Genomic DNA, 16,589 nt, shown 5'->3' on the forward strand with positions numbered 1-16,589 from the left:
TATCTTTTTAATGAAGAGTAGTCCTAGCTAATGAGAAAAAAAAATTTCTTAAAATTAAACCTGTTTAATTTTAAGAGTACATGGCTGTAGGCTGATGAAATCTCTGTTTGCATGCTTTACTTTCAGGTAGTCTTGCACTTTCCTTTATCATTTGCCTTGGAGATTGAAATGATCTGCTGTCTTGATGTTTACATTAGAATTATTGACAGGTTTCTGATTTAACATTTAAAGCGAACTATAGTGAATTGTTTAAATTTGAAGAACTTGACAGACTTATAAACTTTTGTCATTTTGAATGCTAGTATTTCTAAATCTCTCTCGTGTGTAACAGCTGTGGGTGACTATCATAAACACACACTCAAAGAAATGTCAGTTAAACCACTTTTTAAATATTTAATAGCAAAACACAGAACAGGACTGGAATACACACGACTTGAAAACCATTATTATCTTGAGACCAACGTAATAAACCTGAACGACAAAAAAAAATAAAAAAATCTAACTAATAAAAATGGAATGCATTCGTTAACAGTAAGTTCAAAATAATGGCTAGTTAAAAAAATACAGTAAGCAGAAGTTTTTAAACAAACTGGTCTCGCGTTGTCAGAGGAACAGGAATCCTGTCTTTACAGTGCTTGTATTTTGATTTTTTTTTTTAACAATTCTACTACAGTAAAGTCTAACTTAGGCTGCAGTTACAATGCAATATTGTACAGTGATTTCAAACTGCAGTTAATATAATTCTAGTCCAGTGATCTTACACTGCAGGAACAAGGCCAAAAAGCAGTAGTGTAGTCTATACATTGATATTTAAATATTGGTACATTTTAAAACTGGTGGAATAAAGTAACTGGAACTTTGTAACAACAAACAACATTTTTATTTCTTTTATCTTCAACGTTCACCTGTTTGTAACTGAAAGTCACTGCTACTGGAGAAGAAGGAAACGCTTCCCTGGTCGCCAAACTCGGAGAATGTCTCCTGGAATGTAAATAATTACTCTGGGGTGTTCAGTCAGGGTTACCGGGAGACGAGCCAGGCTTTACAATTCATTCTCATCCCCCTTTCTGGCAAAACAACCTCTTAAAGAAAATCTACGAGCGAGAGGAGGTCGTTCAGCCCGTTGGGTTTGGTGCAGCTGCTTGATCTCAGAACTTTAAGTCAGGTATTATTATTATTATTATTATGAGGCTGTGTGGTCCCCGGTTCAAATCCCACCTCAGCCACTGATTCATTGTGTGACCCTGAGCAAGTCACTTCACCTCCTTGTGCTGTCTTTCAGGTGAGACGTAATTGTAAGTGACTCTGCAGCTGATGCATAGTTCACACACCCTAGTCTCTAAGTCACCTTGGATAAAGGTGTCTGCTAAATAAATAATAATTTCAGTGATTCTGCATTGACAACGTGATTGGGTAACCCATTTCATCTCCTGCACCACTCTCTCTGTGAAGAAGCGTCTCCTTCACTCCCCATATACTGAACACCGGGGGAGAACTACTTCCTGTGTCACAGGTCACAGTAAAGAAGTGCTTCTATAAAACAAACCCAGCACTGCACTTCAATCAGACCTCTAGCGTTGTGGCCTGCAGCAAAAATATCTACAGCAGAACTGGGGAGGGGCTGGTGGGCAGGCTGTACTGGAATGAAATTATGTCATCGTTTATGACATCATCATTTTACCAGATCGGGTTGCAAGCAGCTCTGGGGCCCGTTATGCGTAACCAGGCAAAGAAAAAAAAAAAAAAACTGAGCCATGGTGATGTTAGTTTCCATGAACAGAATTTAAAAAGATTCAAAGGGAACACTGCAAGCATGAGGTCTGAAATCGATAGCATCCGTTCTACTCGACACAAAAGTTAGTTGACAGTGATTCTTTTTCACTGTAATATCGCCAGTATTTCATCACACAATAATATCTGAACATGAATGTCAGGCCCAGCACTTGGTTATAATATACCGAGCATCGAAACGAACATCACTATTATAACACATTTATTTTCGAAAAAAATAAGGTATATAAATGTTGGGCATTGATGAAATGTCTTTTCATCCTTGACCATGACACTCTTGACTGAAGCAGATGCACTTAATCACCTAATTAGTGAGACAGTTGATTGGACGCTGGATATGGAGTGATTTCAGCTGTTGAACTGCAAGCTTGAATAAAAGCAATAAAGAAAATCACAGAAAAAAACAAAACAATATGCCACGTCTGTCGAGAGAGCAGCGCCTTCGTGCGATCGGCATGTCGGAGGCTGGACGAGGGCAGCGTGCCGTGGCTCGCCGTCTTGGGAGCTCACAACCAGCGATTTCAAACCTGGCGAGACGGTATAACCAGACACACTCTGTCAATGACAGAGCCACCAACTGGGAGACCAAGAGTCACAACACCTGCCCCACATCCACAGATCATTCTGCAGCATCTTCGTGACGTCGATTGCTGATCAGCACAGAGTTTGTCATTTTTCGATCACAGCTAGTGAATTTGATCCAAATAGAAGTGGTAAGTTTCTTTTGAAGCTCAAATACAAGTGATACTTTTCTTTTGATGCTCAGTATATATCTTAAAGGTTTTACAAACAGAGCTCAGAGTTTTACATTGGGTTTCTGTTTTTGTCCCTGTAGTTTAGTTTCCTGGGGGGGATGGAATAGCAGGCACACACAGGATGTAGGGTGGAACCCCCTGGGCCTCAGTGCTTGTAGCTGAGGGAAGGCGTTTGTGGCTGCGCGCTGGCTCTCGTCATGTGACAGCAGTGACACAGCAGGTGTCCCTCCAATGGGAAGCATTGCTGCCCTTCCTTATCGCTGAGCTGCAACCCACAGTCCTGCACAGAGAGAGAGACGTTAAACAGAGCCCCACAATCCTGTTCAGTTTGACGCTACAATATAATATAGAATCCCTTCTATTTGGGGTCTGTGTTATTTTACTACATTCTGAAAAGAGTTTAGTTTCATTAAAGCTGCAGACAGACAGACAGACAGACAGACAGAGCCCCACAATCCTGTTCAGTTTGACGCTACAATATAATCCCTTCTTCTTGGTGTCTGTGTTAGTTTACTACATTCTGAAAAGAGTTTAGTTTCATTAAAGCTGCAGACAGACAGACAGACAGACAGAGCCCCACAATCCTGTTCAGTTTGATGCTACAATATAATCCCCCCTTCTTGGTATCTGTGTTAGTTTACTACATTCTGAATAGAGTTTAGTTTCATTAAAGCTGCAGACAGAAAGGCAGACAGACAGACAGAGCCCCACAATCCTGTTCAGTTTGACGCTACAATATAATCTCTTCTTCTTGGTGTCTGTGTTAGTTTACTACATTGTGAAAAGAGTTTAGTTTCATTAAAGCTGCAGACAGACAGAACCCCACAATCCTGCACGATGGTTTGAAGTTGTGAGAGTACTTCAGTGTTTTTGTCTACACCCAGGAATTGATTCGCTGATCCGGGCACAAGGGAATACATTTCCCAACATGTTTTACACTCGTTGAATAATTCTTGGTAAGCGAATCAGTCTTACAAGAAGTAATTCACAATAAGCGTCTGGCGAATTTGTCTGGGACCTTGTAGAAAATATGTATTATTATTTGTTTATTTAGCCTTTATCCAAGGAGACATACAGACACTAGGGTGTGTGAACTATGCATCAGCTGCAGAGTCACTTACAACTACGTCTCACCCGAAAGACGGAGCACAAGGAGGTGAAGTGACTTGCTCAGGGTCACACAGTGAGTCAGTGGCTGAGGTGGGATTTGAACCGGGGACCTCCTGGTTACAAGGCCGTTTCTTTAACCACTGGACCACACAGCCTCCTCATGAGAAATCAGAAAATCAGTTACGAGTGAATTTAAAGCCGCTGTGGTCTCACTCACCTCGCAGTGGTAACACTCTGAGTGGTAATCTTTGTTCATGGAGACCACTCTGAATATCTCCTCGGAGCCCTGCACAGGGAACAGAATCACACACGTGTTTATAACCCTTTGTCGGGATAGCGAATCCTAGGATATCACTGGAAACTTCAGTAAGATCGCCCTGAGCTAAAGTGGAGAGACAAAATCACCCCCCAGTTAAAGCATTCTCACTCCAGACTGCTTTTCGGTGCTTGTGAAACCTAAAATAATATGAAGGGAGATTGTATTATAGGAGGCTGTGTGGTCCAGTTGTTAAAAGAAAATATTTCAGTAAATTACATCCTAATATATTTTAATATTATTATAATGAAACAACCCCAGAGTGAGGAAGTGTTTACCTCTGCAGGTAGAATAGGCTGGCCACAGGAGGAACATTTCGGTGCAAAAATCCTAGAAAGAATTACAAAATAAATAGAAAAGGACAAATTATTATTTATTTATTTCTTAGCAGACGCCCTTATCCAGGGCGACTTACAGTTGTTACAAGATATCACATTATTTTTACATACAATTCCCCATTTATACAGTTGGGTTTTTACTGGAGCAATCTAGGTAAAGTACCTTGCTCAAGGGTACAACAGCAGTGTCCCCACCACCTAGGATTGAACCCACGACCCTCCGGTCAAGAGTCCAGAGCCCTGACCACTACTCCACACTGCTGCCCTGACTTGTTAGCTAAAGAAGGTCCCGAGTGATTTTCAACGCAATCGGACGAGTGCTTCTCTACAGCAGCACCCCCCCAACCCAGGTCCTGGGGACCCCGTGCTGGTTTTCATTCCAACTGAGCTCTCAATTACTTAACCTAGACATTTTGACTTGTTTTCAGCTCCTAAATACAGTTGTAAAGTTCAAGTTACACATAAAATGTTATTGTAGCTAACTGTTTAAGAGCTAAAAACAATTAAAAAAGGTCTAAGTAATCAAATTATCATTTCAATTAAGTAACTGGACTACTTAAGTAACTGGACCAGGGCCAGGATTGGGAAACCCTGATATAGATCTCTGCAAGTTGTAGAATTCAATGTTAAATTTACTTGTAATATTTCTACGATGCACTAGGTGGCGATAGCACACTGCTTCACAAAGGGTGCAGTTTACAGTTCAGACACCAGAGGGCATCCATCTACAAAAGATGAACTAAGGAAGGTACATGTCTCCCAGCTTAGAGTTATGTTTTCCCCCGTGTATAGACTCTGTGTTGGGTAGGTGTGTCGTTCTGCGCAGGGTTTTATATCAGTGTTATATAGACTCTGTGTTGGGTAGGTGTGTCGTTCTGCGCAGGGTTTTATATCAGTGTTATATAGACTCTGTGTTGGGTAGGTGTGTAGTTCTGCGCAGGGTTTTATATCAGTGTTATATAGACTCTGTGTTGGGTAGGTGTGTAGTTCTGCGCAGGGTTTTATATCAGTGTTATATAGACTCTGTGTTGGGTAGGTGTGTCGTTCTGCGCAGGGTTTTATATCAGTGTTATATAGACTCTGTGTTGGGTAGGTGTGTCGTTCTGCGCAGGGTTTTATATCAGTGTTATATAGACTCTGTGTTGGGTAGGTGTGTAGTTCTGCGCAGGGTTTTATATCAGTGTTATATAGACTCTGTGTTGGGTAGGTGTGTCGTTCTGTGCAAGGTTTTAGATCAGTGTTATATTGACTGTGTTGGGTAGGTGTGTAGTTCTGCGCAGGGTTTTATATCAGTGTTATATGGACTCTGTGTTGGGTAGGTGTGTAGTTCTGCGCAGGGTTTTATATTAGTGTTATATAGACTCTGTGTTGGGTAGGTGTGTCGTTCTGCGCAGGGTTTTATATCAGTGTTATATAGACTCTGTGTTGGGTAAGTGTGTAGTTCTGCGCAGGGTTTTAGATCAGTGTTATATAGACTCTGTGTTGGGTAGGTGTGTCGTTCTGCGCAGGGTTTTATATCAGTGTTATATAGACTCTGTGTTGGGTAGGTGTGTAGTTCTGCGCAGGGTTTTATATCAGTGTTATATAGACTCTGTGTTGGGTAGGTGTGTAGTTCTGCGCAGGGTTTTAGATCAGTGTTATATAGACTCTGTGTTGGGTAGGTGTGTCGTTCTGCGCAGGGTTTTATATCAGTGTTATATAGACTCTGTGTTGGGTAGGTGTGTAGTTCTGCGCAGGGTTTTATATCAGTGTTATATAGACTCTGTGCTGGGTAGGTGTGTCGTTCTGCGCAGGGTTTTAGATCAGTGTTATATAGACTCTGTGTTGGGTAGGTGTGTAGTTCTGCGCAGGGTTTTATATCGGTGTTATATAGACTCTGTGTTGGGTAGGTGTGTCGTTCTGCGCAGGATTTTATATCAGTGTTATATAGACTCTGTGTTGGGTAGGTGTGTCGTTCTGCGCAGGGTTTTATATCAGTGTTATATAGACTCTGTGTTGGGTAGGTGTGTAGTTCTGCGCAGGGTTTTAGATCAGTGTTATATAGACTCTGTGTTGGGTAGGTGTGTAGTTCTGCGCAGGGTTTTATATCAGTGTTATATAGACTCTGTGTTGGGTAGGTGTGTAGTTCTGCGCAGGGTTTTATATCAGTGTTATATAGACTCTGTGTTGGGTAGGTGTGTAGTTCTGCGCAGGGTTTTAGATCAGTGTTATATAGACTCTGTGATGAGTAGGTGTGTAGTTCTGCGCAGGGTTTTATATCAGTGTTATATAGACTGTGTTGGGTAGGCGTGTAGTTCTGCGCAGGGTTTTATATCAGTGTTATAATGTCTTTAAGATTCTTACTTGTGGTAGTCACTGACACAGTACACCTTGTTGGAATAATCCACAGTGAAAGGAATGCCATCAAGGGCTTTGTTGCAGATAACGCAGCGGAAGCAGCCTGGGTGATAACTGTTACCCAGCGCCTGTAAAATCTGAACACAAAGAAACAAGGGTCAAGGTCATTAAACAGCTTTTTTTTTTTTTTTTTTTTTTTTATTACAGAATTTTTTCAAAGTGGTTATTTTTCTCCAATATCACAGAGTAAGAAACAGGAGCCGGATTAGAAACTCACACTAGCCCTGCTGCTGCTGCACCCAGTCCTGGGGTTCAGAGCTCCCCTCAATGAAGTCTAGTATTATTATTATTATTATTATTATTAATATTGAAATGATCAGGAGCCAGGAGTTTGAGCAGGGTTACAAACTCACACTAGCCCTGCTGCTGCTGCACCCAGTCCTGGGGTTCAGAGCTCCCCTCAGTGAAGTCTAGTATTATTATTATTAATATTGAAATGATCAGGAGCCAGGAGTTTGAGCAGGGTTACAAACTCACACTAGCCCTGCTGCTGCTGCTGCTGCTGCACCCAGTCCTGGGGTTCAGAGCTCCCCTCAATGAAGTCTAGTATTATTATTATTAATATTGAAATGATCAGGAGCCAGGAGTTTGAGCAGGGTTAGAAACTTGATTCTGAAGTGGCGTTCTTTTTTTTTTTTTTACAGTCTCTACTCACTTTTTCCAGGATGAGATGCCCACAAACACAGCACTTTTCAGCAGCTTGCTGGAAACCAGAAAACTAAAAAAAAAAACACAGAAAAACACAAGCAGTGCTTCCATTGCATTACTTAAAAGGACCAGCTGCTGCTTCAGCCGGACCTTGAATTCCTTTTTTTACAGCGGACTTTGAGTTAATGGTGTTTGCTTTACACCTTTTCACATTCCATTCAAACCACGTGACAGTTTTTCAACTCCCTAACTGTTAAAGACTCGACAGCGTGCTCAATTTTGAAACACCGAAAAAGAAACGGAACAAATTCGAAATGGCAAAACGTTTTTCGACTGGAAGCGTTTCTCCGCGACTTCGTCGGGCTTTGCTGGTCTTACCATGTAGTCCTCTTCGCAATAGACTGACCCGTTCACATTGTAAAATGCTTTCCCTCTGAGTGTCCTGCCTGAGAGAGAGAGTATGGATACACAATGGTGAGCTCCTTAGAAAAGCCTCTTATCTTGATTGTAAAGCACAGAGAGGTCTGGTAAAGCACAGGGAAGCATTGTAAAGCAAAGAGAGGTCTGGTAAAGCATAGGGAAGCATTGTAAAGCACAGAGAGGTCTGGTAAAGCATAGGGAAGCATTGTAAAGCACAGAGAGGTCTGGTAAAGCACAGGGAAGCATTGTAAAGCACAGAGAGGTGTGGTAAAGCATAGGGAAGCATTGTAAAGCACAGAGAGGTCTGGTAAAGCATAGGGGAGCATTGTAAAGCACAGAGAGGTCTGGTAAAGCATAGGGAAGCATTGTAAAGCACAGAGAGGTCTGGTAAAGCATAGGGAAGCATTGTAAAGCACAGAGAGGTCTGGTAAAGCATAGGGGAGCATTGTAAAGCACAGAGAGGTCTGGGAAAGCATAGGGAAGCATTGTAAAGCACAGAGAGGTCTGGTAAAGCATAGGGAAGCATTATAAAGCACAGGGAAGCATTATAAAGCACAGAGAGGTCTGGTAAAGCATAGGGAAGCATTGTAAAGCACAGAGAGGTCTGGTAAAGCATAGGGAAGCATTGTAAAGCACAGGGAGGTCTGGTAAAGCATAGGGAAGCATTGTAAAGCACAGAGAGGTCTGGTAAAGCATAAGGAAGCATTGTAAAGCACATAGAGGTGTGGTAAAGCATAGGGAAGCATTGTAAAGCACAGAGAGGTCTGGTAAAGCATAGGGAAGCATTGTAAAGCACAGAGAGGTCTGGTAACGCATAGGGAAGCATTGTAAAGCACAGAGAGGTCTGGTAACGCATAGGGAAGCATTGTAAACTATGGTAAATGCACAGTATAAGCACACTAAATGATTTTGCTCCCTCGTACTCGCCAGCTCTTCAGTACTGTGACGCGCAACATGATTTATATCGAATGGAAACCTGTAGGATCGAAACAGACACTCACCGCAGGAGCTGCAGATGAAACAGCGCGTGTGAAACAGACTGTCCAGAGCTTGACAGGCGTTGTCTGAGCCGTAGACCCCCTTATTACACTTCATGCATGTGCCTGTCAAGAAAGGATATTAGTTTTATATCAGTGTTACACAGTGCTGTCCCGCCAGCATTGCCCTGTGTACAGCACAGCACAGCGAGGCTCTGCCCAGCACACAGCAGGCAATGCCAGCGCACCAGATTATAACTTTATATAGACACCACTGTGATGGGTAGCTGCTGTAGTTCTGTCCAGGGTTTTATATCAGTGTTATACAGTGTGGTCCCGCCAGCATTGCCCTGTGTAAAGCACAGCTCAGCGAGGCTCTGCCCAGCACACAGCAGGCAATGCCAGCGCACTAGATTATAACTTTATATAGACACCACTGTGGTGGGTAGCTGCTGTAGTTCTGTCCAGGGTTTTATATCAGTGTTATACAGTGTGGTCCCGCCAGCATTGACCTGTGTACAGCACAGCACAGCACAGCACAGCAAGGCTCTGCCCAGCACACAGCGGGCAACGTTACTATGAAAAACTGTTATAGGTAGTTGGAGTTTTAAGAACGAGATGAAATTTAGTTTTATAAACTTGAGCTGAAACAGTTAAAAGACCTGCAACACGGTCTGGTTCCTCCCTCCTCCCTCCTCCCTCCTCCCTCCTCCCTCTCCCGATTGCTGCCAGGAATTCCCTCCCTGGAGCCCGGGTCGAGCCCGGGCCTGTTGTCGTCGTGTGGTGTGGCAACTGCTGAGCCCGTCGCTGCCTGCAGGAGTACGTGTGCACAGCACACTCCCTCCCTCCTCCCCGCACACTCCCTCCCTCCTCCTCCCCGCACACTCCCTCCCTCCCCGCACACTCCGCCCTCCTCCTCCCGCACCCTCCCTCCTCCCTGCACACTCCCTCCCTCCTCCCTGCACACTCCCTCCCTCCTCCCTCCTCCCTGCACACTCCCTCCCTCCCCCCTGCACACTCCCTCCCTCCCTCCTCCCTCCTCCCTGCACACTCCCTCCCCCCTCCCTCCTCCCTGCACACTCCCTCCCTCCTCCCTCCTCCCTGCACACTCCCTCCCCCCTCCCTCCTCCCTGCACACTCCCTCCCTCCTCCCTCCTCCCTGCACTCTCCCTCCTCGACTGGGTGCAGCAGCAGCAGGGCTAGTGTGAGTTTCTAACCCTGCTCAAACTCCTGACTCCTGATCATTTCAATATTAATAATAATAATACTAGACTTCATTGAGGGGAGTTCTGAACCCCAGGACTGGGTGCAGCAGCAGCAGCAGGGCTAGTGTGAGTTTCTAACCCTGCTCAAACTCCTGGCTCCTGATCATTTCAATATTAATAATAATAATAATAATAATAATAATAATAATAATAATAATAATAATACTAGACTTCATTGAGGGGAGTTCTGAACCCCAGGACTGGGTGCAGCAGCAGCAGGGCTAGTGTGAGTTTCTAACCCTGCTCAAACTCCTGGCTCCTGATCATTTCAATATTAATAATAATACTAGACTTCATTGAGGGGAGCTCTGAACCCCAGGACTGGGTGCAGCAGCAGCAGCAGCAGCAGGGCTAGTGTGAGTTTCTAACCCTGCTCAAACTCCTGGCTCCTGATCATTTCAATATTAATAATAATACTAGACTTCATTGAGGGGAGCTCTGAACCCCAGGACTGGGTGCAGCAGCAGCAGCAGCAGCAGGGCTAGTGTGAGTTTCTAACCCTGCTCAAACTCCTGGCTCCTGATCATTTCAATATTAATAATAATAATACTAGACTTCATTGAGGGGAGCTCTGAACCCCAGGACTGGGTGCAGCAGCAGCAGCAGCAGCAGGGCTAGTGTGAGTTTCTAACCCTGCTCAAACTCCTGGCTCCTGATCATTTCAATATTAATAATAATAATACTAGACTTCATTGAGGGGAGCTCTGAACCCCAGGACTGGGTGCAGCAGCAGCGGCACGGCTAGTGTGAGTTTCTAACCCTAATGTGTTACTGAATTAACTCCCTCCATGAGTGAGGTCAACAAGGCTTGAGTACTGTCGGGCTATTGAACCACAGCACCCACTGACGCCATTCAAAGTGTGCTAAACTCAGTATATCATGCTTAGTGTGCATAGCAATTTTGAAACCAATCAGTCCATAAAACAACATTATTGGATATTTTTGTGTATGCTCGTTGATTGTAGTTAAACAGGTTGCCTTATAGACCCATTCCCAAATACAACTCTGCTTAAAAAGTTACTTAACAAATTTTTTTTCAAAGCCAGACTGGGCATAAAAAACACATTAACTCTGACTTCCAACACAGCCCTCATAAGAGTTCAGCCAATCAGAACTCAGACATCAAACGGAAGTAGGTCGCCACAACCTAAATTGTATCATTTTTTTTTTTTTTTAATTGAACAATTATCACATATGAAATAAAGTAATTAGAATTTGCATATGTAAAAAAAAAAACAACAACAACAACTCACCGAAATATTCCTCTTTCAACTCCCCCGGTTCCCGTCCTGGCTGTGCCCGCGTCGGTGGTTCCTGGGGCCGGGTGAGAGTGTGGTTCACCCGGGCGGAGCTGACCTGATGGATAAGCGCGCCCTGATGCTTGCGGCTCAGCGCGACGGCAGGGGTCACGACACTGTGGTGAGCCCCGACTAGCGCGCCACCGACTGAGGCTGGAATAGAAGCGGGCGCCTGGGTTTCTTGAGCCGCGGATCCATTAACCGCGCCGGCCTGACTCTCCAAAAGGCGGTCTCTGCTCAGCAGATACGCCAACTCTTGCTGGTAACGCGTCCCAGCCGAGTTGCGCGCTTGCTCCAGCGGGTAGCCTGTAATGGAGCGACGGGTCGCGCCCCTTTCGAAACAGCCTGCCGCAGCCGGGCTACCGAGAGCGGGCGGGTACGAGTGCCGATTATCCTGGCTTCCCCCAAGATACAGACCCCGTTGCTGATACCTGAAAGCGGCTTCGGTCTCAAAGTCCACCCCCCAGCAGTCTGGCGTGTAGTAATTAACTGACGCGGCTGCCAAGCTAGAACGCGGGCTGTGGAATAACGGACACCCCGGCTGCGGTTGTTGCAGACCGGCGCCGGCACTTGACTGCGGGCATTCAGCGCTTGAGCCCCCGAAGCCGTACCTGCAGTCGTAGCCCATGCTGATACCGCTGGTCCGGTTGCTGCTTGAACGGCTCTCGAAGTTGACGCTCGTCCGGGGGCTGTTGTTCCCGTCACCGCCGCTGGCCGTGCTGGCAAAGCTGGAGCGCGGGCTGGTCAGTATCGACTCGTAGAGACTGTAAGAGGACCGGGGGCTCAAGCCCGCGTTGCTGCCGCTCCCGGCGTTGCTGCTGCTGCTGCTGTTGTAAGGCGGGGGGTAATAACCCGCAACCGCGCTGGGGTCCGACTGCCGCTGGTAAACGCCGTGCCTGTCCGAAAAGTCGCTGCCGGTGCTGAAGCGTTTGGAGGGCGACTCTTGCAAGGAGAAGCGCTTGGGGGGCTCGCCGTTTTGTAGCTCCAAAAACTCGCTTCCGCTAAAACGCTGATTAAACCCCGGGAAGTGCTGCTGCTGAATCAGTTGCTGTTGAATTTCCAGCGAGTAACGGCGGCTACCGTTGCCGCTGCTGGTCCGGTTGAATTCGCTGTCCTGGGCACCGACATCTGTGCCTATATTACAGTCCGCTAGCTGCAAGCCGGCGCCGTGTCGAGCATCCGCCGAGTAGAGTCTGGGGGAGTCAAAGAGCGTCCCGGGACCGCGTTCAGCGGTTGTGTACTCCGCTGTGTTAGCATCCACACCCGCGGTGCAGTCTCGGTGCAGCGGAGGACGCCTCAGAGAGCACCGGAGACCGGCAGAACCACCTCCCGGGCAGAACTCAAGTGAAGCCCCAGTGGCCGGCTGAACGCTCCCCTGTGCGAGCTGCTGATACACCCCGGCTGTCCCCCGGTTTAAGCCGGACAGTTTCTCCTGAGGCGACCCCCGTTTTGTTTTGGGGTTGGCCGTGTTGTGCGCGTTATTGCAGGAGCCGTCTTTATTTCGATTTAATTTAACGCTGCCCGAGTCGGTCAGTTTTAATTTCTCCAGAAGTTTGCTTCCCAAACGATCCATTGGATTTGTATTATTATTATTATTATTATTATTATTATTATTATTATTATTATTATTATAACAAAATATTATGGAATCCCAAAGTTTATGTATATTGAAATAACAATGTTAAAAAAAAAACAATAATACAATTACATATTAATTATTATTATTATTATTATTATTATTACAAAATATTATGGAATCCCAAAGTTTATGTATATTGAAATAATAACAATGTTAAAAAAAACAATAATACAATTACATATTAATTATATACAGAAAAGTGTAATAATTTAAAAACAAGGCGATAATACCGTTTTAAAAAAGAAATGGTCTAAAACAGCACAAATCAGACAGTTTAACTTCATGTGCCTACACGTCCGACTGTAATTTAAGTTTTAAATATATATATATATATATATATATATATATATATATATATATATATATATATATATATATATACCCTAAACACACAGTGAAAGGACGCTGCTGTTTGGGTTATTTTCCCTATCGTAAAAATGTGAAACAAAGGACTATATCAAAAATAACACAACGGACAACGATATCTGGATAGTTTTAAACACATACGCTACTAATAAGCTATAAACCGTCCCCTCTCAACTAAAAAAAACACGTTTTATTGTAAGAAAAACAAAGACAATAACGTTACGATGCGATCCCGTTGCTTCTTTGATCTGTGACCAGCTCCATCTCGCTTTGTTTTGAGGTGTTCAAACCTGTAGATGTCGCGTACGTGTATCCCCAAAAAAAAAAAAAAACACGCTGTGATTTTCCTTTTCAGTTTCTGTTTGGTTAATTCCAAAGTAAAAAACGACTTTTTTTTTATTGTTGTTGTTGTTATTATTTCTTCAAGTCTGGAGAGAAGAGAAAAACGGAAACGTCTTTCCTTACCGGTTTGTTTTCTAAACGCACCAACTTGACAATTTTTTTTTTTTTTTTTTTTTGGTTTTTTTTTTTTTAACTTGGTTTAGCGAACGGGACTCGTTTTTTTTTTTGCGATACAGAGGCGGAGCGCATTGCGCATTGATATACACACACTTGGAAAACTTACACCCCTCCCCCCCCCCTTACCCCCCCATATTTGAAGCATATCTTTTTATTACACCGTTTTTTATTTATTTATTTATTTATTGTGTTTGTTTTGGGGTTTTTTTCAGCTGAAGTTTGAATTAGAAAGTGTTGTCGGTCGGATCGTATCTTTTTGAAGCGGGATTAGTTTGTTAGGCTACTGGAATGTGCGGAGGAGACAAGGAGAGGTGGGGGGGGGGGGGGGGTTGGAGGTCGGTTGTCCGGCTCAAAGGTACGTCATAGACAAATATTAGGAGTCGAGTTAATAGTACAAAAAAGAGGGACAAAGTGCGCACATTTTCAAACGGGAGGAGGGACAACGTGTTTCGATTAGGTTACCATAAAATACAGAACCATTATTGCCATTGTAGCTCCACTGTCTGTCTGCATCGCCATTGAAGATCATTTAGGGTATAGTTAGCACACTGTGGTCCCATTCTACCAGCCTCACCCCATTGTAGCTGCCCTATACTTGTGCTACCATTGCCCCTCAGTGTAATACAGAACCATTATTGCCATTGTAGCTCCACTGTCTGTCTGCATTTCCATTGAAGATCATTTAGGGTATAGTTAGCACACTGTAGTCCCATTCTACCAGCCTCACCCCATTGCAGCTGCCCTATACTTGTGCTACCATTGCCCCTCAGTGTAATACAGAACCATTATTGCCATTGTAGCTTCACTGTCTGTCTGCATTGCCATTGAAGATCATTTAGGGTATAGTTAGCACGCTGTGGTCCCATTCTACAGGCCTCGCCCCATCATCAAGTTCATATGATATGAAATCGATGACGGTAATTTGTGGCATTTCTCAGTTCAGCCGTGTCGACTGTTTCATGGTTCCTGATGAAAGAGACGCAGTCTAGTCCTTTACAGGAGCTGTGATCCAGCCAGGATCATGCAACTGGAATCCGGTCGCCCCTGCGTGTAGCTGCTTGTCTCTGAGCTACAGGGCCTAGAGTGGAGTGCTGGAAAGAGGGAGAGGCTGAGTGACTAAGCTGTGAATGCATGTCCTGTTAAACATGCTGACTGCATCTACAATGTAATTACACCCCAGTGTCACCACAGTCTCGGATGAAGAAGTCTCAGCAGAGAGAGGAGTCTGTTAGGGTTCTGAGCAGCTGATTGATCTCGGAACTGCGTCAAGTTGGGTCTTAAAGGATCCTGGAGACCCTGGCTGATCTAGCCTGCGTTACACACGTCTATGGCAGTACAACTAGAACCAGACCTGAGCAGATACATGGCAAATGACATTTAATAGAGAAACGTGTAAAGTATTGCATGCAGGCAATAAAAATGTGCATTATAAATATCATATGGGAGATAGTGAAATTGAAGAAGGGAACTATGAAAAAGACCTAGGAGTTTATGTTGACTCAGAAATGTCTTCAACTAGACAATGTGGGGAAGCTATAAAAAAGGCCAACAAGATGCTCGGATATATTGTGAGAAGTGTTGAATTTAAATCAAGGGAAGTAATGTTAAAACTTTACAATGCATTAGTAAGACCTCACCTAGAATATTGTGTTCAGTTCCGGTCCCCTCGTTACAAAAATGATATTGCTGCTCTAGAAAGAGTGCAAAGAAGAGCAACCAGAATTATCCCGGGTTTAAAAGGCATGTCGTATGCAGACAGGCTAAAAGAATTGAATCTATTCAGTCTTGAACACAGAAGACTACGCGGTGATCTGATTCAAGCATTCAAAATCCTAAAAGGTATAGACAATGTCGACCCAGGGGACTGAAAAAAGAAACAAGGACCAGGGGTCACAAATGGAGATTAGATAAAGGGGCATGTGTGTCTCTCAGTGTATGTCTCTGTGTGTGTCAGTGTGTGTGTCTCTCAGTGTGTGTGTGTGTATGTCTCAGTGTGTGTCTCAGTGTGAGGGTGTGTGTGTCAGTGTGTGTGTCTCTCAGTGTGTGTCTGTCTCAATGTGTGTGTGTGTCTCAGTGTGTGTGTCTCAATGTGTGTGTCTGTGTGTGTCTCTCAGTGTGTGTCTCTGTGTGTGTGTGTCTCTCAGTGTGTATCTGTCTCAATGTGTGTGTGTGTCAGTGTGTGTCTCTGTGTTTGTGTGTCTCAGTGTGTGTGTGTTACAGTGTGTGCGTGCGTAGCTATCACATTTTCAGGAGGGAGGGATGAGATCACAGACAGATCAAAGCACTGCAGCCTTTGATTCACTTCAGACTCGAGAGCCAAGAACACAAGTTTCAACCTGCAGAGTGTTGCTGTTGAACTAAAATCCTCCCTGCTGTGGAGCTCCCAAAACCATTCCAGAAACCCTACCTGCCCTTTGCTTCCATTTGCTACCCAGCGCCCCGAAGGCACTGCTCTGAGAGAAACACATGTTCTAGCAAACCTGGATCTTCATTTTAAAACAGACATGTGGTGCTACACTGGGGAAAACACAGCTCTCAGGAAAGACGCTGCACTTAAGAACATAAGAACATAAGAAAGTTTACAAACGAGAGGCCATTCAGCCCATCTTGCTCGTTTGGTTGTTAGTAGCATATTGATCCAAGAATCTCATCAAGCAGCTTCTTGAAGGATCCCAGGGTGTCAGCTTCAACAACATTACTGGGGAGTTGGTTCCAGACCCTCACAATTCTCTGTGTAAAAAAAGTGCCTC

The 16,589-nt window shown here is 44.4% G+C and overlaps 1 protein-coding gene across 1 annotated transcript; it reads right to left on the bottom strand.

The window, feature by feature from the left end:
- Positions 1-369: 369 nt before the first annotated feature.
- LOC117398765 (LIM domain-containing protein ajuba-like) lies at positions 370-13,842 on the bottom strand. Its single transcript, XM_034914345.2, has 8 exons — positions 11,271-13,842; positions 8,777-8,878; positions 7,734-7,801; positions 7,363-7,425; positions 6,654-6,784; positions 4,251-4,302; positions 3,874-3,942; positions 370-2,826 (listed from the first exon to the last, which is right to left on the bottom strand). The coding sequence occupies exons 1-8, from the start codon at positions 12,886-12,888 to the stop codon at positions 2,692-2,694; spliced, it is 2,238 nt and encodes a 745-aa protein (XP_034770236.2). The 5' UTR covers positions 12,889-13,842; the 3' UTR covers positions 370-2,691.
- Positions 13,843-16,589: the final 2,747 nt, after the last annotated feature.

This window comes from Acipenser ruthenus, chromosome 44 (assembly GCF_902713425.1).
Source record: "Acipenser ruthenus chromosome 44, fAciRut3.2 maternal haplotype, whole genome shotgun sequence".
NCBI lineage: Eukaryota > Metazoa > Chordata > Actinopteri > Acipenseriformes > Acipenseridae > Acipenser > Acipenser ruthenus.

What these genes read in the sequence shown, in the direction of transcription:
- LOC117398765 (XM_034914345.2), bottom strand. Translation starts at nt 12,888, where the DNA reads ATGGATCGTTTGGGAAGCAAACTTCTGGAGAAATTAAAACTGACCGAC. An exon ending in GTTGAAAGAGGAATATTTCG is followed by an intron (nt 8,879 to 11,270) that starts GTGAGTTGTTGT and finishes CTTTCTTGACAG; the next exon opens with GCACATGCATGAAGTGTAAT. An exon ending in TTTCATCTGCAGCTCCTGCG is followed by an intron (nt 7,802 to 8,776) that starts GTGAGTGTCTGT and finishes TCTCTCTCTCAG; the next exon opens with GCAGGACACTCAGAGGGAAA.